Genomic DNA, 26,986 nt, shown 5'->3' with positions numbered 1-26,986 from the left:
GAGCTAGATTCTGTCTCAAAAAAAGAAATATCCACAAAAACAAGACTCTCTTACTCTAGAGACCAGGATGAACAACTCTGAACTTCACAGGCTCAGCTTCAAGTATACAAGGAAGAGCCTGTGGCTGGATGGTAATGGCATTAACAGGAAACAAGGGGGGAAGGGGAAGGAAAGAGAGGTCCTTAGGGAGGCCTAACAAAAGCCACAGAGCCCTGACCCAGAAGTCTTGGAGTGGGTGGAATTTCTTCATGAGCATGACTCACTCATTCTGAGAAGAAACCAATTGAGGGCAGTAGCAAAAGGGATGTGGAGAATACCCTTGTGCATACCTAATCAACACCAAAAAGCGAACAGATAGTGCCTGTTCTGTGAAACATAAGAACATTTTCTTTAACTGATATTGTGTTGTATTTTTGTTTTTTAAATTTGGGAAACCTCAGTATTATTTTGAAGAAAAAGCATATAAGGAAAAACAAACACAAAAAGCAAAGCTGCATTCTGAAGCAGGCTGGGGTGAGGTCACAAAGGACCTCACTGAGGTGGACCAACTTCCACCCTAACAAAGCTAATATTACAACAGAATTAATATTTCCAAGAACGGACCTAAGAACTGTGGTCTCTGCTGGGAGGCAAGCACAGTCCCTGGGTGTTACGTACAGGTATGCTGTGAAAGGACTTGCTCATTCGCACCACACTCCATCAGACACACATAGTAGCAACTTGCCATCAACTTCAGGACATCCTCCCCGGCACTAAACTTGACCAACCTTCCTGTGAAGAAGCAACTTTCCTAAACCTGAGTTCACATTAACCTGAGTCCTGTGGCCCAGGCCACTGGGGATAATGTGCAGAGTATCCTGGGACCTAGTTGTGGTCTAGAGCATCTAGCCTCAGAAAATGAGGCTGCACATGTGAATTCTATGCCTCGGCTCTTTCACTGGTGTTCCAGAATCAACTGAAGCTCCACATCATGTGTTTGCCTCTTACACGACCTGGGCTGGTGGCTTGAGTCCTAAAACATGCTGAACTAAGTCTCCCCTACTCCCTGCCCCCTTCTTCATACCCCCCCCCATTTGAACTAAAATAACATCAACATCATGTTCCAAATCAAAGTTCCAGCATCCTTATTTAAAAAAAAAAAAAACTCAGAAGTTAAAATGACCTAATTTGTTTGGCAGCTTATTCAGAGGCCGGAGGCTTAGAATACAAGCCACATTCCTCTAACATCTTTAGCAGCAATACCATATTTGGTAATCAATATCCTGCGCAGCTAAGTTTCCATCCATAGGGATTAGCCAAGCCAAAAACATTTTAAATGTTAAGGGATGATGAAGAGGAGAAAAAAGAGGGGCAGGAAAAGGGAGAACACAGAAACGAAGAGGGAAAAAAGAAAAAGAGGCAGATAGGAAGAAGACAAGAGAAAAAAATTCCTTGTGTTTTTAATTAAAGCCTACTAAGATTCTTCTCTGGCTACAATTACTCCACATTAAATGCTGTCAGGATAAGATTACTGCCAAGTGAAAGGGTGAACCTGTGTCTTTCAAAAGCAACCTTTTCCTCTCTTGCTCATAATTCACCGTTCTTCTCACAATGAACAGAGAACCTTTCTCTTCCAAATGTAAATGGTGTCCTATTTATTACATGGACCAGAAAGGACAGTTTCTGAATATTAGTATATTAATTTGAATATAAACAGTTAATTACAAGCACCCCAATCTGACTGGCTACTGGACAGCCAACAGTCTCTACAAATGCAGGTTCCATATAATCTACAGAGGCTGAATTCCCTACTCAGGGCAAATTCTGGGAGATCTTTAAAAGGACACTGCTGAGAAACAACATATTCTTGTTCGTCCAGTATACTTAAAAGTATACCAGGGCAGTTTCATGCCAGGGAGCCAGGGAAGGCACTAGAGGAAGTGATGAAGAGTAGAAGTTCACCAGGTGCAGTTCAGGAAAGGGCTCAGCAAATTTCTCTGTAACAGGATGCAGAAAGGGTGTTGGGGTGGGAGGGGTCGGGGGTGGGGTGGCTGAACAAGCAGACTGGGGAGAGATCACAAAGGACCTCTTATGCCATGACTGAGGACTTTGGAGTGTGTGCTCAGCTAAGCCATTAGGTTTTAAAAATGGGGGGGATAATATGATCAGCTTTATGTAGTAGGTCTGTGACCCTCAAATGTTAGCAGCATCAACTTGGAGGATTTGCTAGAGTTTCTGGTTCAGGAGCTCTGAGATGGAATCTGAAAATTTGCATTTTTAACAAGCTCAGGGTAATGCTGATGCTGTTTGTGTAGGGACCACATTTGAGAATCACAGTGATTGGCGGTAACTCTAGGGGTGGTAGGGAAGACAGACTCAATGAAGGGACTAGAACAGATCAGATATGAAACCATTAGAGCAGCCCTGGGAAGAGAAGCTGGGATGAGATGGCTACTGCCCTCTAAGCCTTCTTCTTTGGGAAGGGTACTCAGGGGCCAATGTCTGTGTTCTGTGCCCTTATTCCTCTGACCACAGCTGCCTATTTAAGGGGCAGCTGCAGCCTAAAGTGACAAAACCTGTTTTCTCTTATAAGGATTTCAACCTTGAGCCTATATAGAGACACAGAAAATGGTGTTGACCAAAGCTGAGTCACCGTAACAGCCTCTCACTAGAGAAAAAGTCTCCAAATTCCTGTCACTGAGGTCTTCAGAGCACCCTCATACCTGATACAGTCTTGGTTATTTGGTACAATAAACAGAGTACTTCAATTCTGTTAGCTTCAGGCTCCCAGTGTTGTTACAAATGGTTCTGCACTAAAGTTAGTCCATCAGTCCTTGACAATGAGTTTTAGGGACAATGGAATGACTCATTTAGAAAAAAAATGCTTAGAAACAAAGCAGAGCTATATATACATATTGAGAAAGATGTCCATGGCTAGATTAGCCTGAAAAAAAAAAAAAGATACTCAACAATGTTTGGTAGTATGGGGGTAGAGGAGACTGTATATACTCCTGCATGTATACTTCTCTATCTGTGTAAGTCCAGAAAGGTTTAGAATGAGACAACCAACCAGTTAATAATAGCAGTCAACTTAGTGGTAGGGGTGAGAGAGGGCACAGACTTTTGTACAATTTTGCATCATTTGAAATTTTTACAACTATGTATAATTTATAAAATCCAATACAGAATTAAAAACAAAAGGAGAGAGGTGGAATAAGGGATTTCCTACTGGGACACAGCATTCAACCAGCTATGTTTTTAAAAACTAGTTACTTTTAACAAAGAACTTTATTCTGAAATAATTTCAGACTTACAGAAAAATTGCAGACATAGTATAATTCCTATATACCCTTTGCACAGATTTCTTAGATGTTAGCATTTCACATTTATCAAACACACACACACACACACACACACACACACACACACACAGTTTCCCCTGAACTGATTAAAAGTAAGTAGCAAGCATGCTATTCTTTTACCCTTTACTTCAGTTTGATTTCCTAAAAACAAGGACATCTGTTTTCCTGATCCAAGATCTAATCCAGAATCACACAGCACTTAGTTGTCATCACTTTAGTCTCCTGAAAGAGTTCTTCAGTCCTTACCTTTCATGAGCTTGATATTTTTGAAAACTACAAGCTATTTATTTTGTAGAGTAGCCCTCGATTTGGGTTTATCTGATTTTTTTTTTTTTTGGTTTAGATTCAGGTTATGCATTTTTTGGCAGGAAGATCAGAGATGGATGTCCTGCACAGTGCATAATATCAAGAGGCACATGATGTCACTTTTGTCCCATTACGAGTGATATTAGCTTTGATCATTTGCCAAGTTTCTCTATTGTAAAGATGCTGTTTTCCCTTTTTAAGTAGTTTCTTACAGACAGATATTTCCAGACTATATAAATATGTTGTTTTTCAAAAAAAATCTACTAGTTTTAACACCTATTAATAATTATTACCTGAAGCAACTGTTACTATTGTAGTTGCCAAATGGTGCTTTAGTAATCTCATTGCTCCTCCCCGCTGCCACCAGACGGAGTCTTGCTCTGTCACTCAGGCTACAGTGCAGCAGCATGATCTCAGCGGCTTACTGCAACCTCCACCTCCTGTGTTTAAGCAATTCTCCTGCCTCAGCCTCCCGAGTAGCTGGGATTGCCTTCATTGCTCCTTTTATATACAGTGTATCAGCTTTCTACTCCATGGAAAAGCTCTCCCTTCTGCCCTGTTAATTATTTACATCAGTAATGACTTACAGACTTATATTTAGCTCTATGCTTTATAATTCATTACTATCATTATTTATTTTGCTGTTCCAAGTGTCCCAGTTGTGTACACATACATGCCCTAACATTCAGATCTACTTCTCTGCATCATATAGATATATTTAAAATATTTTTAATTTTTATTTTAATAGACACATTTTAATATATTTAAAATATATTTAGATGTATTGAAGTTCATACTGATAGCTCCAATTCCAATCTAACACCATTTGGTTAATTCTATCCCTCTCCTTTGCCTATGTGTAACTCCTCTAATAGCGAGAATCCTAGCTCTCATTATCTACTATACATTTATTTATTTGCTCAATACAAAAATGCACAATTGCTAACCGATACCACTATAAAAAGTCTATTAACTACAACTTATATTTATTTACAGTTTTTTGTCTTTAGTCTAAATGTATGTTGCCAATATGTATATTATTTGGATTATTTGTGGGTTAGTTTCCCCATTCCCCCCACCTTCAGTGTGGTTGTGTTATTCATTTGTCATACAGTTAGTCATTTGTTTCTGTCTTCAATTTGGAGTCTCTCCCCATCCTTGTTGTCTCCACTTTGCCTATGCATTCATAGCAAGTAAAAACTATTCTACCATTTCAAAAGTGAAAGCTGATTCATCGACCCATTCATCTTTCTGCTAACCCACTTATGAATATATATTATAAATATTGACTAAAAGCTGAGGATCTAGAATTCTAACTCCCCTCCCCACCTGCTTTGACTTTCTGAGATACTGAACTTCTCCAAGGAAGCTTCTAAATAATCAAAGGCTCTACCTCCTCTGGGATACAGCCACAAGTCACTTCTTTAAGAGCTTCCTATCAGATTCTGCTAGAGCTTCCTACACTTCCATTCTGATCTGTTGATCCAGTAGATCTGAGACATATGTACTGAACTAGATGAAACTGCCTTTTACTATAGGATAAAAATAGTAAGGTAGTAGTAATATACGATCCCATCTGGTAGGCTGAAAGACTTCTTCAATTGATTCTAACAACCTTTATACTGCCCCTTCCTCCACGGCCAACTCCAAATGAAAACCCACAGCCAATGAAACTCAAGGTCAAATTTGCTACTATCCCTCTGTGACCTTGTGGCCGGGCTTGGTGGATCATGCCTGTAATCCCAGCACTTTGGGAGGCCGAGGCGGGCAGATCACAAGGTCAGGAGATCGAGACCAACCTGGCTAACACGGTGAAACCCCATCTCTACTAAAAATACAAAAAATTAGCCAGGCGTGGTGGCGGGCGCCTGTAGTCCCAGCTACTCGGGAGGCTGAGGCTGAGGCAGGAGAACTGTGTGAACCCGGGAGGTGGAGCTTGCAGTGAGCCGAGATGGTGCCACTGCACTCCAGCCTGGGCGACAGAGCAAGACTCCATCTCAAACAAACAAACAAACAAAACAAAACAACAACAAAAAAAACCATTTTCTAGAGAGAGCTAAGAATAAAAGTCTTCTACCGGTTTATCATTTTTGAGACAGAGTCTCACTCTGTCACCCGGGCTGGAGTGCAGTGGCATGATTTTGGGTCACTACAACCTCTCTGCCTTTGGGGTTCAAGCAATTCTCATGCCTCAGCCTCCCGAGTAGCTGGGATTATGGGTGTGCATTACCATGCCCAGCTGATTTTTAAAATTTCTAGTAGAGACGGGATTTCACCATGTTTGTCAGGCTGGTCTTGAACTCCTGACCTCAAGTGATCTACCTGCCTCAGCCTCCCAAAGTGTTGGGATTACAGGCATGAGCCACAATAAAAGCCTTATACTATTTTCAAAGAGCGTTTTGGTCACAAGAAAAGGAAATATCCTGGGGACCACAAATCTTTCAACAGGAGAAAAGGAAACGAAGCAGAAAGAATTTTTTTGCCTTTTTAGAAGTTAAAAACATAAGTTAGGAATATAAACTGTTTCTTAAAATTGATAGCCATGTCATTTCCATCAGAAACTAGGAAGTAAATAAATACTTTAGAGAGATTCTGAGCTCTCAAATATTGGTCCAAGGTTAAAATATATTTACAGTTTTTTGAGTATTGTCAGCTTTCTCTGCCACAGGCATCATAATCGGTTATATTAGAAACAGAAACTAAGCAAGGTATAGTCGAAAGTTTCCCCAGGAGTCTGTGAAAACAATTGTTACGCTCAGTTGGAGCCTGAAATGACTCCATGACAGGCCACAGATAAACCCGCATCTGGGTAATCTATTACAGTGGAGAGCACAGGACTCACTGAGAGACAACAGTGTGCAGGTGAGTTAAAAATGAACCAGTAGAAGTTTTCTACCATTTATTAATATATCACTGTGTTACAAGTGAAAACTTGTGACACTCAAACATTTTTAAAATACAAAACTATGAGTAAAGATCACAGGAATGGGAAGCTGGTAGAGAACTGGGTCAGGTTCTCTCATAAGTAATACAGGTTTGTCAACATAAATCATGAAATTCATAATTAGTACTGAACTTTTGGGGTCATCAAGCCTAGTTCTCAGCCATGGTTAGTACTCCTCAATGCCCTTTCCCCCTACTCCTTAGGAGTATTTAGAAATGTGTGAGGGTGGCCGGGCACGGTGGCTCATGCCTGTAATCCCACCACTTTGGGAAGCCAAGGAGGGCAGATCACGAGGTTGGGAGATCGAGACCATCCTGGCTAACACGGTGAAACCCCCGCTCTACTAAAAATACAAAAAATTAGCCGGGCGTGGTGGCAGACGCCTGTAGTCCCAGATACTTGGGAGGCTGAGGCAGGAGAATGGCGTGAAATCAGGTGGTGGAGATTACAGTGAGCTGAGATCGTGCCACTGCACTCCAGCCTGGGAGACAGAGCGAGACACCATCTCAAAAAAAAAAAAAAAAGAAATGCGCAAGGGTATCTGAAGGCTGTTATATGACTGAATACCACACAGGCATTCATCAGGCAGGAGGCAGGAAGATAAAGTCCTAAAAGGAGCAGGAAAGTCCCACACAATGTTAAGAATTCTCATCCAAAATGCCAATAGGCTTCCCAACACAGATGAAAAAAGATCCAGAAAAATAATGTGCCTAAATTCCCAGCTAACTACTGGTAGAATCCATATCACAATCCAATTTTTAAATTCCCAATAGAACGTGTGTGTGTGAGGACATTACAGTTCCGTGAAGATTTTTCTTTTATAAAGACTACATTGTTTCCAGATAATAACTGAGGCTGTTGTTCAGTTTGCATTGTGATGAAACTTAGGTAGATATGGATTCCAACAGAGAATGAACAAGTGAGGGAAAGAATCCGTCAGATGTAAACCGTATTTCATACTTTTCCTAAATAAGGGCATTGCTTGCAAAGACATCAGGACTGTTAATACAACAGCCTGTGCTGCTGGGTTATTGCCCAATGAGAAACTGTATCACACCAATTATGCCTCATTCTTTTTCTTAATCCAACTACCTCCCAGTGCTTGCCCTGGCTTTACCTTAGAATAATCTGATTTAATACTCCTTTTTTCCCTTGCCTAAATCAGTCATTTGAAAACATGTTTTCCTGTCCATTGGTAAAACAGCTATACTGCACTTGGAGAAAGAGACCCTTTTCCCAAGGCTTCCTGTGGTATACGTGGCCATGGAGCCATTAGAGGTGATGCTGGGCCATGAGTCTGGGTACAGTTTTTCTCGCTTGATTGCCTAATTGAACAGTCTTCCAGGAAGTGTTAGGTTACCACATATCTTGAAGTCAGTTTTGATTTTTAACCCCTTGAATTAAAAAAAAAAAAAAACCTTCATAATTGTTTCTAAACCAGATGTTCCATAAAACGCAATAAAATTTTATCCTCTTTTGAATGTTTTAGTAACAGACAGGAATATGTTTCCATGTCTAGTCTAGAATGTTTCCACAGGTTTATCTTTGATTTCAAGCCTGTGTAACTTCTCCTCTGATAATATCTGTAACAAGCTAAGTGTTATAAAAGAATAATATTGGCCATGATAGAGAAGCCTAATCTCATCCTCATTAACCAGAGGGATAAAAAGATTTTAATATTTCCTAGTGACTAGGCCACTTCTTAAAATACGATGTACATTTGGCTTCACTTTTATTCCTTTGAATAAACTGTGGCACTCAAACTCACACCCTCCCACCACTAAGCCAAATTCCTATGGTGAAAACAATACATTGTGTTTAAGGTATGAAGTAACTGCTCCAATAACAAAATGGGGAAAACCTCATGTCTGCCCCCGAACCTAGAAGGATTAGAAAAGCAACCAGGAGAAGAAGGTCTTGGTTAATCAATCCCCTTCTACAACTGGCAAAGGTATCAAGAAAACTAGCTGTCTAGGAGTATCATCAGCTATAGTTAATTATAGTCACAATTATAAAAGAGACATCCCAACTCAGCATCACAATCAATTTTGTGGAACCTCCCCAGGAACAAGAGGCTTACACTGTGAGAATCAGGAGTGTGGTTTTAAGAGTCTGACTTCCTAGATTCAAATACTACTCCACTATTGACCTTGGATATACTGTTTAACCTTTCTGTGTCTCAGTCCTCTGCTGTAAACTGGGGATGAATATAGTCCATATTTCATAGCATTCATTGTAAAGATTAAATGAGATCTTGTAAATGGCCGGATTAATGCCTGACATCAGATAAACACTAATCCCTATGGCCCAGTGCTTATCAGCTATGGAGCTCCTCTTCCAAATATGAACTAATGGGGATTCTTCTCCTTTGGCTTTTTTGGAGAGGTTCTTCTATTACTTAGAAAGAGAAAGATGAGATTCATACTCTGCTCTGAGACTGCCCCAATTGGGAGAAAGCAGCAGGACACCTGAGCTGCTGTCCAGTCTGATGCTGTGTAGTTTCCTTTATTTCCTGTGTTTCCCCCACAGGGAGCTGACGTGTGTCCTGCTTCTCCTGCCCCATGTCTGTTGGTTCACACAGTCTGAGTAGATCTTAGAGGCCTGGCTGGTAATTGCAGAGACTGGATTCCCTTTTCAGGAGGAACCAGGCAGATATACTTCGAAGGTATCTGGAATCTCCATCTGACTTGACCATCCACCCCAGCCCAATTAATTTCTTTTCTACAACACACACTTACTTTATGTGTTAGCCAACCACCCCTATGTATATAACCATGCCCTAGGAGAATCTGCTTTGTATAGGATGACTATAAAGTCATGACAGGGCCTTTGAAGAAGCGATAAACGCAATCTTTAACATGTCAAGAGAATCAGAGTCAAGCAGAGTTTATTTTCCAAAGGGTCGAGAGGGCATGATTGTTTGAACTTTTGCCACTATGTTCTCAAACCATTCTGAAAAGGATGATTGAAAGACCTGGGCCCTGACAATGATAGGAAAGGGCTGTTTCTAACCCAAACACGGTCAGTTACCCATTAAAGAAATATTTTACAGTGACACTTTGAAATAGATAATATTACATGGAAAGAAACATAGGCCAGAGTGCAGATGGTACTCTCTTACTCAGGAATCCTGATGCTCACATTTTTACACCAAGAACTCTGAAGGTGAACAGAAGGTAAAGCAGCAGGTCAACTGCTCTGGTAGGCACAAAAACATCCCTTAGAATCCTTAATGCACAAACACCAAACGTGGCTGGTGCTGCCAGTAGTCCCTTTCATTGCAGAGTCCTTACTGCCTTTTCCTCTCCTGTCTCACTGTAAGGATAATGAATAAACCCATTGGCATACATTCTTTCCCCTTTGCATCAATGTCTTTTTCTCCTGCTACCTGCCAAATGAAGGCACTCAAAATGAAAGCTTAAAGGAAGCAGATCCTAGGCAATAGCTCTCAATTCAGTTAAATTTTCAACTCTGATAGAGACCTTGGGGTGATTTGGGGAAAACCTATAAACAAACTTTTGATGGTCCATATTGGCTTAATGTTGGCCCAAGACATTCCAGTCTGATGTCGGTCACTGTCAAGTGACACCAAAGAAACTTCAGAATTTTAATGGCCAACTTCACTGACTTGGGAAATCAACAGTGGGTTTGCCTCAACAAAGCACTTCCTTGTATTTGACTCAAGCCTTATGGGTGTCACATCAAAAATTTCAGAAATGTGGCATAGAAACCATGCCCTGTCAATGTGAACATGTAAATGATTTCCGGATTATGTGATTCATCTCTGTAAAGCTCAGATCATAGGCTTAAATCAGTGAATTTGGCACCAAAAAGGAAAAAAAGAGAAAGAAAAAAAGAAAACAACAATAAAATGGACAAAAGAAATCACAACCTTATTCTTAAAGAAGCCAGTCTATATTTCTGAAACAGGCCAGTCTAGAAAATACACACCCCTTTGGTTACATAGTGAATCCAGTGAAAAAGCAGGGGGGTTTATGTGCAAATTCATTATCAATAACAACTTTAAAAATAGCTTGTATTTTTTTTCCTAGTGATTGCAAATTGAGAGAATCACTTTCATTCATAAGGGCCACATATGTGCCCATACAGCTTCTGCCAAGTACAAAACCCAGGATTAAACTTGGAAGGGATGGGTTTTGAAATATTTACTAATTTGATATCCAATTAGCAGATAACGATCTAGATCCTTTAAAGATAAAAGGGGTATTTTTTTTTTAAGTCAAATGGTTACTGGTGTTGACAAGCATGGTGTCAGCTCTTTTAAAGAAAGGACTAATTATACATAATTACACATTAATCTTCTAATTACTGAAAAGGAGATCAACCTACTTTTGCATCTAATACATATTATGCACATATCAGGCAAAATGAGACAATGGATGCATGCACGTGTGAAAGTGCTTTCTGCACTCAAAGATAAGTTGAATAATTAACACTGTGTAATATAAAAAGTCTCAGAGAATTATTTTAAAAAACAAATGTGTCGGCTGGGCGCAGTGGCTCACACCTGTAATGTCAGCACTTTGGGAGGCCGGGGGAGGTGGATCACCTGAGGTCAGGAGTTCGAGACCAGCCTGACAACCATGGTGAAACCCTATCTCTAATAAAAATACAAAAATTAGCCAGACGTGGTGCTGCACGCCTGTAATCCCAGCTACTCAGGAGGCTGAGGCAGAAGAATTGCCTGAATCGTGGAGGCCGGAGATTGCAGTGAGCCGAGATTGTGCCATTGCACTCCAGCCTGGGCGACAAGAGCGAAACTCCATCGGGGGAGGGGTGGGGGTGTCTGTGTCTACATGGAAAAGCACATGAAGAATAAGTCCTACTTGTGAGGTAGGCAGGCTAAGAGAATGCATTTAACGAGCTCTTCTTTTAGCTTCACCTTAAGTGCTTGTTAGGTCATTTGAGGACCTATCTTAACTTTCTGTATATGTTTTAAGGATCGTTCTGCAAAGTTTACTTTGAGCTTTTATTAGTGGCTGGTGCAGAAGAAAAAAAGAGGTAGGAGGAGCAGAGAAAGCAGTACTGACATAAACAAACTCTACAATTGAAAAAAAACAGTTGCCTAAACTTTCCAAAACCATTTTGAGAAGATTTCTATTTAAAGATCAGACATAGACCGCAATAGGCCTCCAAGTATATTTTCACAATCCTGTTTCTGCTCTCCAGTATTTTAGCAATCAGCCCCCCAGCCCCCAACAGGATCCAGTGAAACCTCCCACCCTGTGTGTGCCCAACCAAGTTTAGGTAATGTTAATGAAATGAAATACCAAGAGCAAGTAGAAAACGTGCATTTTCTTGTTTTCTTCCCCCTCCCCCAAAGATAATCACTATCTTGATCTAGCTACTAATTTTCAAACTGTACAACTTGACAACAAATTTTTAGAAAGAAAAAGCTGTAGTACATTTAAAAAATACAAATAATTTTATAAGTCAATGGTTTTATATCCTTTATTTCACTAAGGATAAAAATGAGCCATTTATACCAATACATTATTTACTGGTCCTCAACATCATTTACTAATACCATTTACTAAATTAATCAATAGGGTTGGGGGAGATGTCACTGATGAATTTCATAAAAGTACAGAAATAAGCAAAGTGGGTAAATTTGCTCCTTAACCCTATTTTTTAAAACACCTCTAACACACACCATCAAATGGCTTGCAACCTCCTTCCAACCAAGAACTTGGGGCTTAAGGCACAAGTTAGTTGAAAAGAATGTAAACAGTCAAGTCCAAACTTAGGAAGTTCACTGCAAAGTACTTCCTGTGCTGCACAGGGAGCCAAAACAAAGTGAGGCAAAACCTATCTCGCCTCTACACAACTGAAATCAGTGCTCTTCCTCTACTCTAATGAATCCTTGCAATTAGATTACTAGTGATCTAACCAAACTGAGGCTGAATTTCTCCCCTTCTGCAAAAAGGCTTATCTATACAATAAACTCTAAGTCAGTTGGGAGGCCGAGGTGGGCGCATCACGAGGTCCAGGAGTTCAAGACCAGCCTGACCAACATGGTATGGTAAAACCCTGTCTCTACCAAATATACAAAAAATTAGCCGGGCGTGGAGGCACGCGCCTGTAATCCCAGCTACTCAGGAGGCTGAGGCAGGAGAATCACTTGAACCCCGGAGGCAGAGGTTGCAGTGAGCCAAGATTGCACCATTGCACTCCAGCCTGGGTGACAGAGCGAGACTCCTTCTCAAAAAAAAAAAGCAACAATAACAAACAAAACCCCTCTAAGTCAGCAATCTCACTGGCTGCTAAAGAAACATTATAATCAATGGATGTTGGGTCTTCGAAACAGAGATTCAATTAGAATTTGAAATGGAGAAAGATGTGCACAATTAAGATAGAATAAAAGGGAGATGAGGATGTGTTTGTTCAGGTTACAGTATTTTATAGGCTTGAGAATATTAAGGATAACATTGCAACTGTGTTTCCCTGATGAGCTCCAAGAAAGGAAGGATGAATAATTTTACCATTAACTATAAGTCAATGTTTAGAAATACTCTGAATCCACTGGAATTTGAGGTTCCACCAAAATTATTTTAAAAACCAGTATACAGAGGCTGGGCGTGGTGGCTCTCGCCTGTAATCCCAGCACTTTGGAAGGCCGAGGCGGGAGGATCACAAAATCAGGAGATCGAGACCATTCTGACTAACACAGTGAAATCCTGTCTCTACTAAAAAATACAAAAAAATTAGCCGGGCGTGGTGGCGGGCACCTGTAGTCCCAGCTATTCGGGAGGCTGAGGCAGGAGAATGGTGTGAACCTGGGAGGCAGAGGTTGCAGTGAGCCAAGATCGCGCCACTGCACTCCAGCCTGGGTAACACAGCGAGACTCCATCTCAAAAACAAAACAAAACAAAACAAAACAAAACAAAACAAAAAACACCAGTATACAGAAAAAAATAAAAAAATAAAAAATAAAAACACCAGTATACAGAAAAAAAGACTTTAGCCAGGCACGGTGGCTCACGCCTGTAATCCCTGCACTTTGGGAGGCCGAGGCGGGCAGAACACGAGGTCAGGAGTTCCAGAAGAGCCTGACCAACGTGGTGAAACCCCATCTCTACTAAAAATTCAAAAATTCGCCGGGCGTGGCGGCGCGCGCCTGTAATCCCAGCTACTCAGGAGGCTGAGGCAGAAGAATACCTTGAACCTGGGAGGCAGAGGTTGCAGTGAGCCACTGCACTCCAGCCTGGGCGACAGAGCGAGACTGTCTCAAAAAAAAAGAAAAAAAGAAAAGAAAAGAAAAAGAGACTTTAGGAATAAAAACCAGTCCTTTGTGAAGGTTGTCATTATCATTAATTAACAGCATTTTTACCATTATTGAATGCCAGTAGCTTTAAAAATACCCATCTCGGTCAGGCGCAATGGCTCACAGCTGTAATCCTAACACTCTGCAAAGCTGAGGTGAGAGATCACTTGAGGCCAGGAGTTTGAGGCCAGCCTGGGCAATACAGAGAGACAACACTTCTACAAAACATAAAAAAATTAGCCAGGCCTGGTGGCATGTGTCTGTGGTCCCAGCTATTCGGGAGGCTGAGGTGGGAGGAGCACTCAAGGCCGGGATGTCGAGGCTGTAGTGAGTCATGATGGCACCACTGCACTCCAGCCTGGGCAACAGGACAAGACCCTGTCTTAACAACAAAAAATCAAAAACCAACAGAAACACCCACCATCTCATTTAATTTGATCCTCTTACCCTTTGAGGTGGCCACGATCAACAGCATAGGAAGGAAAATCAAGGCTTGAAGAAGAGCCCCCAAATCAATAAAGTGGCAGGGCCTGGATATAATCAGGTCTGCTGGGTTCGGACACCCACATGATTGGTTATCAAGAAGACATACTTCCATTGTTCTCTTCTTGGCCTCAATTAACAAATTTAGTACCTTTTTACAGGTACAAACTCACTAACACTTGATGTTATGCAGAAATACATAAAACTACCCTAACATCAAATACACAGTATGTTTTTAATGTCAGTGTATTAAAATTTTTTATTTTAAGAATAGTTTCAAGTGTGTTTTCAGAATTTGGTAAACACCTCTACAGATAAATCAAGGGGACAGGGTGAAATTTTGTTAAAATCAACATTTTCCTGCTAGAGTTACCTAGGGTCATCCCTAAGCCTAAAAGCCTTTCCTCCATTCATTTTGTCACTCATTTATTGAGAATTCTAAGATGTGTGAACAGCCAGATTCTGTTTCACACCTGGTTGTTTGCCTTTTCCACAGAGGTGTATCTATCACCTGTAATCTTAAATAACCTTTTCTGCCTTCTATTCAATGTTCTTTTATTTGGACATCATTACATCTGACTTCTAAGTGAATACCTAAATTCTGTGAGACATTATACAGAAATTACTTTGTGTGGATTGTATTTTTATTCTTATTTTTGAAAGTACACATACAAATAATGCTTTTATACTTTACCTGTTTTTGTTCCTTTGTTATAAAGTAACTTGATGTGAATTCCTTTTCCATCTAAACTTATTTTCATGTCCTGTGTTTACAAATTTAACTCTTTAAGTACTCTGTGTATTTATTCATTCATTTACATATGACTGATGTCTTGTGTAAGGCAAATAAAGGAGAAACCAGATTTAAAAATTCAAAATACAAGAGAACTGTTGGTCATAGGTTTATAGCAGAAAAGGAATTTTCTACCCAACTGCTTTTCTGGGGAAATTATTTTGAACTTTTAATTTAAAAACAATAATCCTAAAAATTAACTTGCCGCACAATGGCCAAGAAAAAAAAAATCTTATATATCCTTTTATGCAATGACCAGGTTACTCAAAGCATCACTTAGTTTTTCAAAATGTTATCTACTGAAACTTTACACTAGATTTTTAGAAAAGAAGTTTTAGTCTTAAAAATATACTTCACGGTGTATTTTTCTATAAATGTTAGCTTTAACAGATTTTATTATCTTTTAGATTCTAGATTAGTCTAATAATGTTCACTAAAATTTGGTTTCATTTATTCCTCCTAGTCTCATATTTATTATGTATTACATATATAATTTTTCACATTCTATAAACATTTACTCTTTCTTCTCCCTCACTTATTTTACATATAAAAAATTTTGACTATTTGTAATTTTCTCATTAAAATTTTTTAACACATCCATGTAATTATTAAATGTCTATAAAAAGAAGCAAAAAAAGCCTGCATTTAATTATAAAGAAAATACCTCATATTGTATATACTTGAAAGAGTACAATAATTAACTAGTCTCTATCAAAACACCTTATTCAGTCTTTGAGATGGTTAAGTCCTACCCGACTCCCTAAGGTTTTAAAATGTTTTAATGCATTCCAGTTACAGAGTAAGACCAAGGGTTCTAGCTTTGTGGAGCAAAAGTTCAAATCCTTATGGACTATCAGAAGCATTAAGCCAGTGTGTGAAAGGGAACTCTGAAGACCCTAGTCACTGTGATGATGTGATCATTCACTAAAAGTAAAAGAGAACAAAGAAGACAGTGATTTAAGCTGCCAAAATGTGCTGCCCTGCAGAACCGTCAGTAATGTGGGTAGTCAAGACAGTCAAGACATTAAGACTTCTTGGTTCTAAAACTGGCTTGGCATCTTAGCAGCCAAAATAAGATCTAGCAAAAAACTCACTCGGCACTTCATGTTCCACAAACACTAACTATATTTTCTATTTACATTTACAACAGAGGCAAATTAGATTCACAGCACTTTCTGAAATGTCTGAAAAACCATGGAGAAAGGGCAAGGTCAAATGAGGTATCATTTTTTAAATGGCATGAGTTTTAAAATTATGTAAGTTTAAACAAATAGATCCTCAAAAAAGGCCATAAGGAAAATTCTGAGAGCTATTTCACACAGTCATGTAATTATCTGATGGAAATGTTTTACCTAGAGAAGAGCTGGGTGAAGTTGAGATTTCCACATATACTTGTCATTGGAATATACACTGGTTCATGTGTGAGAACGTGTGGTTCTTCCTCCCTAATTCTCCAGGGAAAGGATGCTACTAAAATTTCCGACTACTTTTCTTTCTTTAAACTTCCTTGAGATTCTTTTATTTTTTTATTTTTTTTTTTGAGAGAGAGTCTCACTCCATCGCCCAGGCTGGAGTGCAATGGCGTGATCGCAGCTCACTGCAAGCTCCATCTCCCGGGTTCAAGCGATTCTCCTGCCTCAGCCTCCCAAGTAGCTGGAATTACAGGCACCCGCCACCATGCCCAGCTAATTTTTTTTTTTTTGTACTTTTAGTAGAGACGGGGTTTCGCCATGTTGGCCAGCCTGGTAAAAAGTAGGAGCACTGGATACAGACCTGGGCTGAACCCTGTTTTTTTTTTTAATGTTATTTATTTATTTATTTATTTATTTGAGATGGAGTCTCGCTCTGTCATCCAGGCTGGAATGCAGTGGTGCGATCTTGGCTCACTGCAACCTCCGCCTCCCAGGTTCAAGTGATTCTCGTGGCTCAGTCTCCTAAGGGAATTACAGGCTACCACCATGCCTGGCTAAATTTTGTATTTTCAGTAGAGACAGGGTTTCACCATGTTGGACCAGGCTGGTCTTGAACTCCTGACCTCAGGTGATCTGCCCACCTCGGCCTCCCAAAGTGCTGGGCTTACAGTCGTGAGCCACTGCGCCTGGCAAGGCGCTTTTATTAGTGTTTTATTTTCTAGTTTCCTACGTAAATGCTTCATAAATTCAAATAACCAACTTACTCTTCTTCAGGCAAAGACTGAAGACTACTTATAAATGCATCTTCATTTGTTTTTTCAGAACAACTTTTAACTTACATGCTATTATAATCGTAGGGAGGTTTTATAACATCTAAAAACTGCAGGGCCACCATGAAGAGAACAGAGCCAGAACAAAGAAAATCTGGACAGATTCTAGAACTAAATAATCACACATTGGGCACTTGTTAACTAGTGCTTTCTTTCTGAATTGTACATGGGTTAGGAGTCACTTTTGGTGGTATGCCTTTCAATGGTGAGTCAACTTCAATTTTCTTTGGGGGGAGTTCACTGGACACGGCTGTTTGTCAAGCTCCAAAGTGCATGCACATAGTTGAGAAAAACAGAAGGGCCCAATGGCCCCACATCACAGCGGCTTTATACTGGCACAAGCCTAGTTCCCAACCCTGTGACGTCAAATGGCTGCCTTAAAAGTCTGCAAGTCAAGAGTTAAGCAGTTATAAACAGATTTAACAGATAAACACTAGATCAGGCCCATGATCTCATCTGGCAATCCTGCATATTTCCCATCTAAAAGTCCCAGCTGGGATCTCACTAATTGGGCCTCTTTAACCCACTTTCAGCAATATGCTAAATGAAACTTAAGGAGAAAATTTCAAAACTGATAAGAAACATATTGATATAGTGTCTGGTGGGGGCCATGGGAGTTGAGATAGGCCATCTGGATGCTTATATTCGTAAAATGTTTTGTTTGGTGGAAATAATTCACCTAACTCACAAGCTGTACAAATATTAAGATCAAAAGTCCTAACTTGCACAGGCTGTCAGGAAAACCTGTGGTACAGGAAACAGAGACTGTCTAACCAAGCCAAATGTTTCTATGTACCCAGTGCAAGTCTTGACTGCCCTGGTATCCCTCCACACTTAATGGTCTGTACCAGTACTTCTGGCCAAGAAAATACATTCATGATATAGGTTTACTTACAGAGCATTTGCAAATGCTTTTGCTTGTTTTCCCTTTACCATTTCGAAGTAAATAATACCTCCATCTCACAAATGAGAAACTTGGTATAGAACTAATGAATTAATTATATCTAATTGTAAAGAACCTTGGTAGTTGGAAAGCTCAAACTATTTAGTATAACAAATTATGTACAAGGCTGTAATCACTGTGATATTTATAAATAACTGTAGTGTTTATTTGAATGCCAGGAATTTATGGAAATGAAAATAGGGCTAAGTTTTCCTGATCATATCAGCTGTTTTTTCAACATCTGACACTATTAAGTCTTTTCTCAGCATATTTTCTTACAAATTAAAGCTTTCTAAAATTCTCTCTTAACTGCAAATACTATTGAATCAAAATTTTTCAATAGTCAAGAAATAATTTAATATCTTATATATTTTTAGTTTACATACAGTTTTTCCATTTATTGTTAAGGTTTCTTTGCAATGGAAGTCTGAGTGGCAGCCATTTTACCTCTTTTAAACAAAACTGCTTTTCAACTCTTTATTCTAAAATCTATTTAGACCTTGAGAAAATACCTTTCCTTCAAGTTCTGTCTTATTAAAAGAGTAATATGAGGGTTGAGTTTTTCCCCCTTCTGTTACTTATTGACAGGTAAAACAAACGCAGTTCCATTACTTAGAACTGTCACAGAAATGTTACTTGTCCCTGCTAAAAGAAACATTTTAAGTCATGTGAAATTCCTACAGAAATCAAATCTACTATTAAAATCAGTCAAACAGCATTTAGCGAGAATCCACGATTGCTTCGTATCTACTAGAATGGTTATAATTTTAAAAACAGGAACAAGTTTTTAATGCAAAATGGTGCAACCACTATGGAAAAAATTACAAACCAAAGTAAACAAAAAGCTAACATATGATCACCACATGACCCAGAAATTCTACTCCTAGGTATACCCAAAGGAATTAACAGATTCAGATACTTACACATCAGTGTTCACTGCAGCCTTATTCACAATAGCCAAAACATGGAAACAATCTAAGTGTCCATCAACAAATGAATGGATAAACAAAATGTACATAGCCATATAATACAATTTTATTTAGCTATAAAAAGGAATTTGATTCTGGTAAATGCCACAGCATGGATGAATCTCAAAAATGTTATGCTAAGAAAGAAGAGCCAGAAGCAAAAAGACAAATATTTCATTATTTAGAATAGGCAAATTCACAGAGAAAGCAAGCAGATTAGAGATTATCAGAGGCTGGGGAAAAGGGAGAATGGGGAGGTATTTACTGCATTAAGGGCTACAGAGTTTCTGCTTGGGTTGATGAAAAAGTTTGGAAATAGTGGTAATGATTGCACAACATAGTGAATGTAATTAATGCCAAGAAAGAGTACATTTAAGAGTCATTAAAATAGCAAAATTTTAAATGTATTTTACCGTAATTTAAAAAAAAATGTAATATACCAAAAGCCATTGAATTGAAAATTTTAAATGGGTGAATCATATGCAAATTACATCTCAAGAGCTATCTGGAAGAAAAACAACACTGAACTTGGAGGTTCACTGATAATTAGAGATCACTTAGATTAATGAGTATAGTTTGAGAGTAAAGCAAATTACTACACTAGCCTAAGCAATTTTGGTTGGGAAGGCAATTTGTAGTGATGTACACAGACTTCTCTAGTTCTCGTGTAACATAATACAGTCTAAGATAAAACCTAGCCTAATAACAACTATCCAAAATCAGGGAAGGAAGGATAGCAAATGAATGGCACATATACTAAAGAGTCCAAAACTTTTTAAAGTAATGACCAATTTCCAAACACCAGTAAGACAAAACAATGCCATAACAGGTCATTACAGAGATCTCTAGGTTAGCAGAGATCATGCACAAGCCTGAATTGAAGGTTAACTACAAATCATTCTTATTTATAAAAACAAGATTCCTACTAGACAATAATGACAATTTGAGGCCCTCACAGTTGCTGGAAATAGCTAGATGGTTTACTCCCACATCTGCTGGGGATCTTTACCCTTCAACATGCGCTGCTTCCTGTGTTCCTTTTAAAAATTTCCACAAATCAGAATTTTTCCTAAATCTAGCCAACTCCCTATATTAGTGAATTTGATTTACTTTCCAAAATTATAAACAAGTCCTAAAAATAATTTGATACTTAAGATTTTCAGTGCCCCCTTCCTTTAGCTTGGAAATTCAAAACAGGTACAGAAATTACAAAGTGAGTTAAAGACAAAGAATAGGTCAGATATTTTGCTGTCAGGTTAAAGAAAGGAGGGGTTTTTAATGATGTGGATTAATGAGACCAAAGATAACCTGAAAAGAAGTCTGGGTTTGGGTTATTCTTTGCCTAACGTGGGACTTTTTGCTATAGAAACAAAACGTACTGTATTTAACTTTAGAAGGTTTAATTCCCTGATAAAAGTTCACTGTTACAACTTAATTCAATCTGAGCAATCTGAGCATGTTTTTCCACACAATTATCAAAATGGCTGAAGCCCAGTCCAAAAATAGAGAAAATAGATTTTAAAAATTAGTCATTTTGAGAAAAGACTAATCACTAATACTAACAACTGAACCAGACAGCAATCAAGACAGAAACAACAAAAAGAGAAATTAAACATGGAGAAGTCGTTCATAACACTGAACTATTATACACAGAGAAATTTACTGGATTCAGGCATATGTTTCTCAATAGTGGAATAAAACAAAACATTACAATATTGAATTCTCTCTCCAGAGGAAAGTAAGAAAATGTTAAGAGAACCCTGGACAGATGACATGGGAGGAGAAAATTCTGTAATGGCTACAAGCATCATATGTTTTTAACTCATCAATTAGAAAAGATGACCCTAAAAAGAGCCTAATATGTTGGATCACAAAGAATATACCTATTAGCTTCATGACTAAATACATTACCTTGAATGGGTCTGCTCCATGGTCACATACCAAACTTTATGGTGGCAATTTGTCCTGGACATTGTGAATTACATAGTCTGTAACTGCCACAAGGAAAAATGCAGCAACATCCCATGTACAAAGCAAGCAAAAGGATGTTGTATAAAATGGACAAGGCTTAGATGCAAGAAGTTTACTTTTAGTTGCCTCCTAGTTGGAGCTCTAAACTTACACATGCTGACTTAATCACCCATCCTCTCCACGTCTGTTTCCCTAGCTACAACATCGGAAAGATTTCTAATACCTCTACTAGTTTACATAGAAAAGTTCAAAACGTCAAGAAAGAGATCAGCCAGGAGCTCAGTAAATGTCCTACACTCTTATGTAAGTCAGCTTTGGGCAGCAGAAAGCCCAGGCTCATTATTCCATAGGTAAATATGAATTTTCCCTCAGGCCCACAAAACAGGACAGAATTAGACCTGTTTTATTTGGGGTCCTTCCCAAGTTATTAACACATAAGTAGCAAACTATTAATGATTAAAGGAGAGGATAGTGCTAAAGAAAGGCGTACTGCCAGTGGAAAAAAAAGAATGGAGAGCCTAGTGCAAGAAGAATAACCTAAAACCAGACCTCAAGACCAGACAACAGTGATCTGTGGCCAGCTGGCACAGGGGCAAACAGGGTTAAACACCTCTATCATTATATTACACTAGGTTCATTACCTGCTATTTGTAATGATAACCTTTGGGCACCAAGAAAAATTGAAATTATGTTCGCTGTACTCAGTATGGTGAGGAAACACAGTTTTTTTGACTATTATCATTTAAACATTAAAAAAAAAAAACAAAAACAAACAAGCAAAAAACTTCAGGCTGGGTGTGGTGGCTCACGCTTGTAATCTCAACACTCTGGAAGGCCAAGGAGGGAGAATCATTTGAGTCCAGGAGCTGGAGACCAACCAGCCTGGGAAATACAGCAACACCATGTCTTTATTCTTTAACAAACAAACAAACAAAACCCTTCAGTTATCTTTAAAAAACAAAAATGCAACCTACCACACCTAAGGGAATGTTGCCTTGTCAGATGACAGGTCACTATAAAAGCCTATTGTTCAGAAAATGAGTCAGTGACATCTTTATACACATAGGAGAAATACAGTAAAGCAATGAGAGCCAAGTCTGTGAAGCTTCAACTGCTTGTTACTTCCTTTGTAAGAACAATGAAAAGAACATGGTGAAAACTTCATCTAACATAACTTTAAAGGACCCAGAATATTTCTGCATTTAGAAGGTTCCCACCTGGTTAAAATAAAACACTGCTAAATTGAAATTGTGGTTCTACTTTAAAGTGTCATTATACTGAGAAAATTCTGGTTTTTACGTATTCAATGCAAAAATCATAAAACAACTTTTATATCAAAACATTCAATTACACACCGTGCTTCGGTGTATACCACTGGTGCTCAATAAATAATTGGTTTATACTTTGTTATACAGGAGAGGAACAGAGTGAGTAGGCAGTTATTCTGACAAGAAGGTCATTTATCCAAATCCAGAAAAAGTCTGGACTCTGGAATTCCTGGAATCCTAAGATGTTCCTATATGCTTTATATGAAAAACCAACAACAATTAAGGTGTTTCTTCTCAGAGTGTACACATTTTTGTTCCAAAGTCTAAAAACCTTTTAAGGTTGTGTATCAATGACACCATTATATGAAGTATAAAGACTTTTCCTTGGACCTCTAAGTCATCACCTATATCAGGTCTCTCCAACAGCACTCTGCATGGTCTACTCAAAGGAGCAGCTGCCAGGGGTACCTGCAGGTACCACAGCAACACAAAGGCCAGACGCAAGTTCCCAGACGCCTCCAAAATGGTACCTGTATTACAACCAGTCAAGTGGCCGCTTGCCTTGTAGGAAGCACCCTAAACACTCTGAGTGCTTCAGTCAGCACTTGTTCACAGCCACTTAGGCCAACTGCCTAGAGCATGATGGAGCCAGCCTTCGCTGAGACTCCTCACCTGAGGATTCATCCTCAGCATCTGAAACCACATTCTGCTTCCTTCCACCTTCTCTAACTTAGTTCCCTTAAATTGTTTAGTTTTTCAACATACTAAGGAGGAAAAATATTCACCAAAACAATACTGGTAAAAGTCTCAAAACACATGGCAAACAACATAACTACAAACCAAATACAGATATATCTACTCAATTACAAATGACTGTAATTTATTCTATTACAACACACGTCTTTTGGGAAAGCCTTATATGTAAATTTTTAATCAACCAGAATAAAGGCTATAACCAGTTTTTTTTTTTTTTTAATGCTGCATATCTAAAAGGAAAGCCTCATGAAATAAAAAAAGCCAGGATTTCAATCTATTCTGAGCATAGTCATTTAGAGTATAATGATGAGCAAGCTAATGCCTCAAATATCTCCTCTGGAAAAAACAAAGCAGCACTACGCACCACCATTGGATGGGATGGGGCTAGATTAAAATAAGACCCACATCATCAGATGTCAGATATTTTGAGCATTTCATTCAGAGCAATCAAAAAGCAGAGTGCTATTTAATAATCTGCATATCTGATCACAATTCTTGGAAAAAGCTCTTTAGAGTGCTAATTAAATTGATGAATCCCTCCCTCTTAGACTGTGCAATCATATTCTTTCCACTTGATTTCCCGTCCAAAGAGATTCCATTACTTCCCACCACCTCATATGGAAACCCCCTACAATTACATCATTAGTACTTACATTCAAAGCATTCTTTGCAGCTTCTGCTTCTGAGCGACTGTCAAAACTGACAAAACCTACAGGCTGAGAAAAAAAAAGAGAAATATGAAGAAAAAAAATCAGATGATGTCTACTTTTCTAGGTCAAGGGTGACATCAAACTGAAGAGCTAAGATAAAGAAATGACCACAGGCAATGGGCAGAAATAAGAAAGCGAAGTCCCGAAGAATCATGACTCAGTGGCTTAGCCAAATTTCTAATATGAATCAAAGGGATGGTGAGGGTAGTTCTTCAAGAGCACAGCTGGGGATTTAGAGAATCATAAAAAAATCTAGAAGTGGTTGAAAGGTGAACAGCAGTGAACAAGGGAATAGAGGAAAACTTGGGTTGGAGAGGCTCTACTTTCCTAAATCAAATTCACTGTACCTCAGTTTCTTCATCTTTTAAAATGGAAAGAGAACCGAATCACCTTTTGGTACACTGTAAGTGCAAGAATACAATGACACAATGATAAAACCCCTGGACTCTCACTGCATGACCAAAATTACAAAGTGAACATTCCTATCTCAAATCCTAAGGGATGCCTTAAAAAATCCTGTGCTGGCTGGGCAGGGTGGCTCACGCCTGTAATCCCAGTACTTTGGGAGGCCAAGGTGGGCGGATCACGAGGTCAAGAGATCAAGACCATCCTGGCCAACATGGTGAAACCCTGTCTCTACTACAAATACAAAAACTAGCTGGGCGTGGTGGCGTGCGCCTGTAGTCCCAGCTATTTGGGAGGCTGAGGCAGGAGAATCACTTGAACCTGGGAGGCGGAGGTTGCAGTGAGCCGAGATCGCGCCACTGCACTCCAGCCTGGCAACATAGTGAGACTCCGTCTCAAAAAAAAAAAAAATCATATTCTTAATTAGGCTGTTCTGAGTAAATACAGAAAGGCCATAATTCCTTTGGACTTCCTATCTTTCAGTACAGAAGGGTGCCTCCAAGATCATTCTTCTCATGAACCAGAGAGATGAATAGTGATTCGAGAGGTGTGTATGCCAAGTGTTTAGCTTAAAAAAAAAGTATATAGCTACAATCTCTAAGCTTGTAGGAACTATTAGAATCACTGACTACCACTTCCATTTTGTACGTTCTCTGTTCCATTCTGGACTCGGGACTCTGCCTTAATTTAGGGGTTTGACAGACAGCATGATCCTTCACTATCTGATATTCACATTGATTGTAAAAGTTTGTTTAACCTCATTAAAAGAAATGGGAAAGACTTGGGAATAAAAGTGAATTTAAATAATAAACCACTATTTTCATTGAACATACAAAATCAATCTCAATATATCACTGTGTTTATCTTCCTCTGGGACAGTCCCTGAAATTCCAGCTGAAGATTATAGAATTATGAAGCATTTTCCTGTGCTAATTCCTAATACATCTCACTTTTAATTTTAAAGACAAAAAACCCCTCAAATTCTAATGGGAATAAAAAAAGAATGTCAAGCCCCAGCAACATTCCTGAGGAAAGTAAAAAAGTGATCTTTATATGCCACTTTGAAATTCTTACCTGTTTAGATGTGAGCTTTATAAGAGAACCCTCATAGCCCTGAAAATAAAGAAAAACCAAGTTTAGCCAAAAGTAACTGTAGTAATACCATCTTGTTCATGTAAAAATAAGTTCTTTATTGATTACCTAACTCCTCCTACAAATGTCTCCTAAGTTATCTGGGAAAGCAAATTACACACAAGCATGTGCACGTGCACACACACACACACCTGTTTGCATTCTTGGGGACTTTAAAAAAAATCAATCTATGGATTTATCTGTGTTTCTCTTCCTTCTATTTTTTTTTTTCATGAAATTACACAATGGTAGAAAAATGAGTGTCTCTGTTAATAGCAATCTTTTTGTTTTCTTGGTCTAGATAAGAATAGGAGTTTTACAGAAATAGGCAAGGAAAGAGGGTAAATTTAATACAACAGGAAGGTCAGAGCCATGTATTGATTTGGTCATGTAGCTGCTATAAAATAACAACAATAAAACATTAAGAACATAGTTGGGGCTGGGTACGGTGACTCACGCCTGTAATCCCAGCACTTTGGGAGGCCAAGGCGGGCGGATCATGAGGTCTGGAGATCGAGACCATCAACACGTGGTGAAACCCCATCTCTACTAAAAATACAAAAAAATTAGCCGAGCATGGTGGTGGGTGCCTGTAGTCCCAGCTACTCGGGTGGCTGAGGCAGGAGAATGGTATGAACCCGGGAGGCGGAGCTTGCAGTGAGCCGATGGCGCCACTGCACTCCAACCTGGGAGACACAGCCAGACTCCGTCTCAAAAAAATATAGTTGGTAAAACTCCCTGACCACATTTTCAAAACTGCCAGAAATGGTTAAGCAGGCAATGATGTTGAATTTTGTTGAGTTACTTTGCTTACTTACTGAAGGAATCAGTTTTCATGTTGTTCTTTTGATGGGGACATGCAAAAATAATCCCTTCGGGTTTTTATTCCAGCTCATGCTCAAGGAAGACAGAAACACTCCCTCCCTCTTTCACTCCCTCTCTTCACCCCTCCCGGCTCCTCAAGATAAGGATAACAAAATGTGTTTATTTCTGAAAATAATCAATAGCTGGTGGCTTGCATTAACGGACGACACAGGGGAAAAACACACCACTTGACATGATTGACCACTACACACATCAGTGCAGAGACAGATTTGCAGACTAGGGTCAGCCTCCAGGGACTTTAATTAAAAGAGGGTTGTCAGGAATGTACTAGGGTGCTGACTTTCTGGTCGGGGTTTCTGGGCAGGATGTTGAGATTGATTCATCCTTACATCTTCCCAGCAGAGAACTATGTTACCAATTAGCTACTATAAACATTTCACCTCAAAGGCCTTGAGCTCTTATGGCCAGAGAGGTCATGATTCACAGCTCTGCCTCTTCCTTTCTTCAAGGTGCTCTCTTCTGAAAAAACTAGAGGTTTAAACACCATGAAGGTCTTGAAGGCAAAGGACAATTGGATATTTCACTCAAGTAAAACACCACTGGTAGGGATATACT

The 26,986-nt window shown here is 39.1% G+C and overlaps 1 protein-coding gene across 14 annotated transcripts in view; it reads right to left on the bottom strand.

Moving 5' to 3' along the window:
• Window positions 1-26,986, bottom strand: part of RBPMS (RNA binding protein, mRNA processing factor) — a 190,348-nt gene that overhangs the window by 71,431 nt on the left and 91,931 nt on the right. For all 14 annotated transcript variants that reach the window (XM_063816993.1, XM_001167950.7, XM_063816987.1 and 11 more), the window contains exons 3-4: window positions 25,490-25,528; window positions 23,954-24,016 (exon numbers count right to left, since the gene is read on the bottom strand). In XM_063816993.1, the coding sequence (XP_063673063.1) occupies window positions 23,954-24,016; window positions 25,490-25,528 (102 nt within the window). The remainder of the gene's footprint in view (window positions 1-23,953; window positions 24,017-25,489; window positions 25,529-26,986) is intronic.

This window comes from Pan troglodytes, chromosome 7, assembly GCF_028858775.2.
Source record: "Pan troglodytes isolate AG18354 chromosome 7, NHGRI_mPanTro3-v2.0_pri, whole genome shotgun sequence".
Classification (NCBI taxonomy): Eukaryota; Metazoa; Chordata; class Mammalia; order Primates; family Hominidae; genus Pan; species Pan troglodytes.
This window is presented reverse-complemented; position numbering and strand designations above follow the sequence as displayed.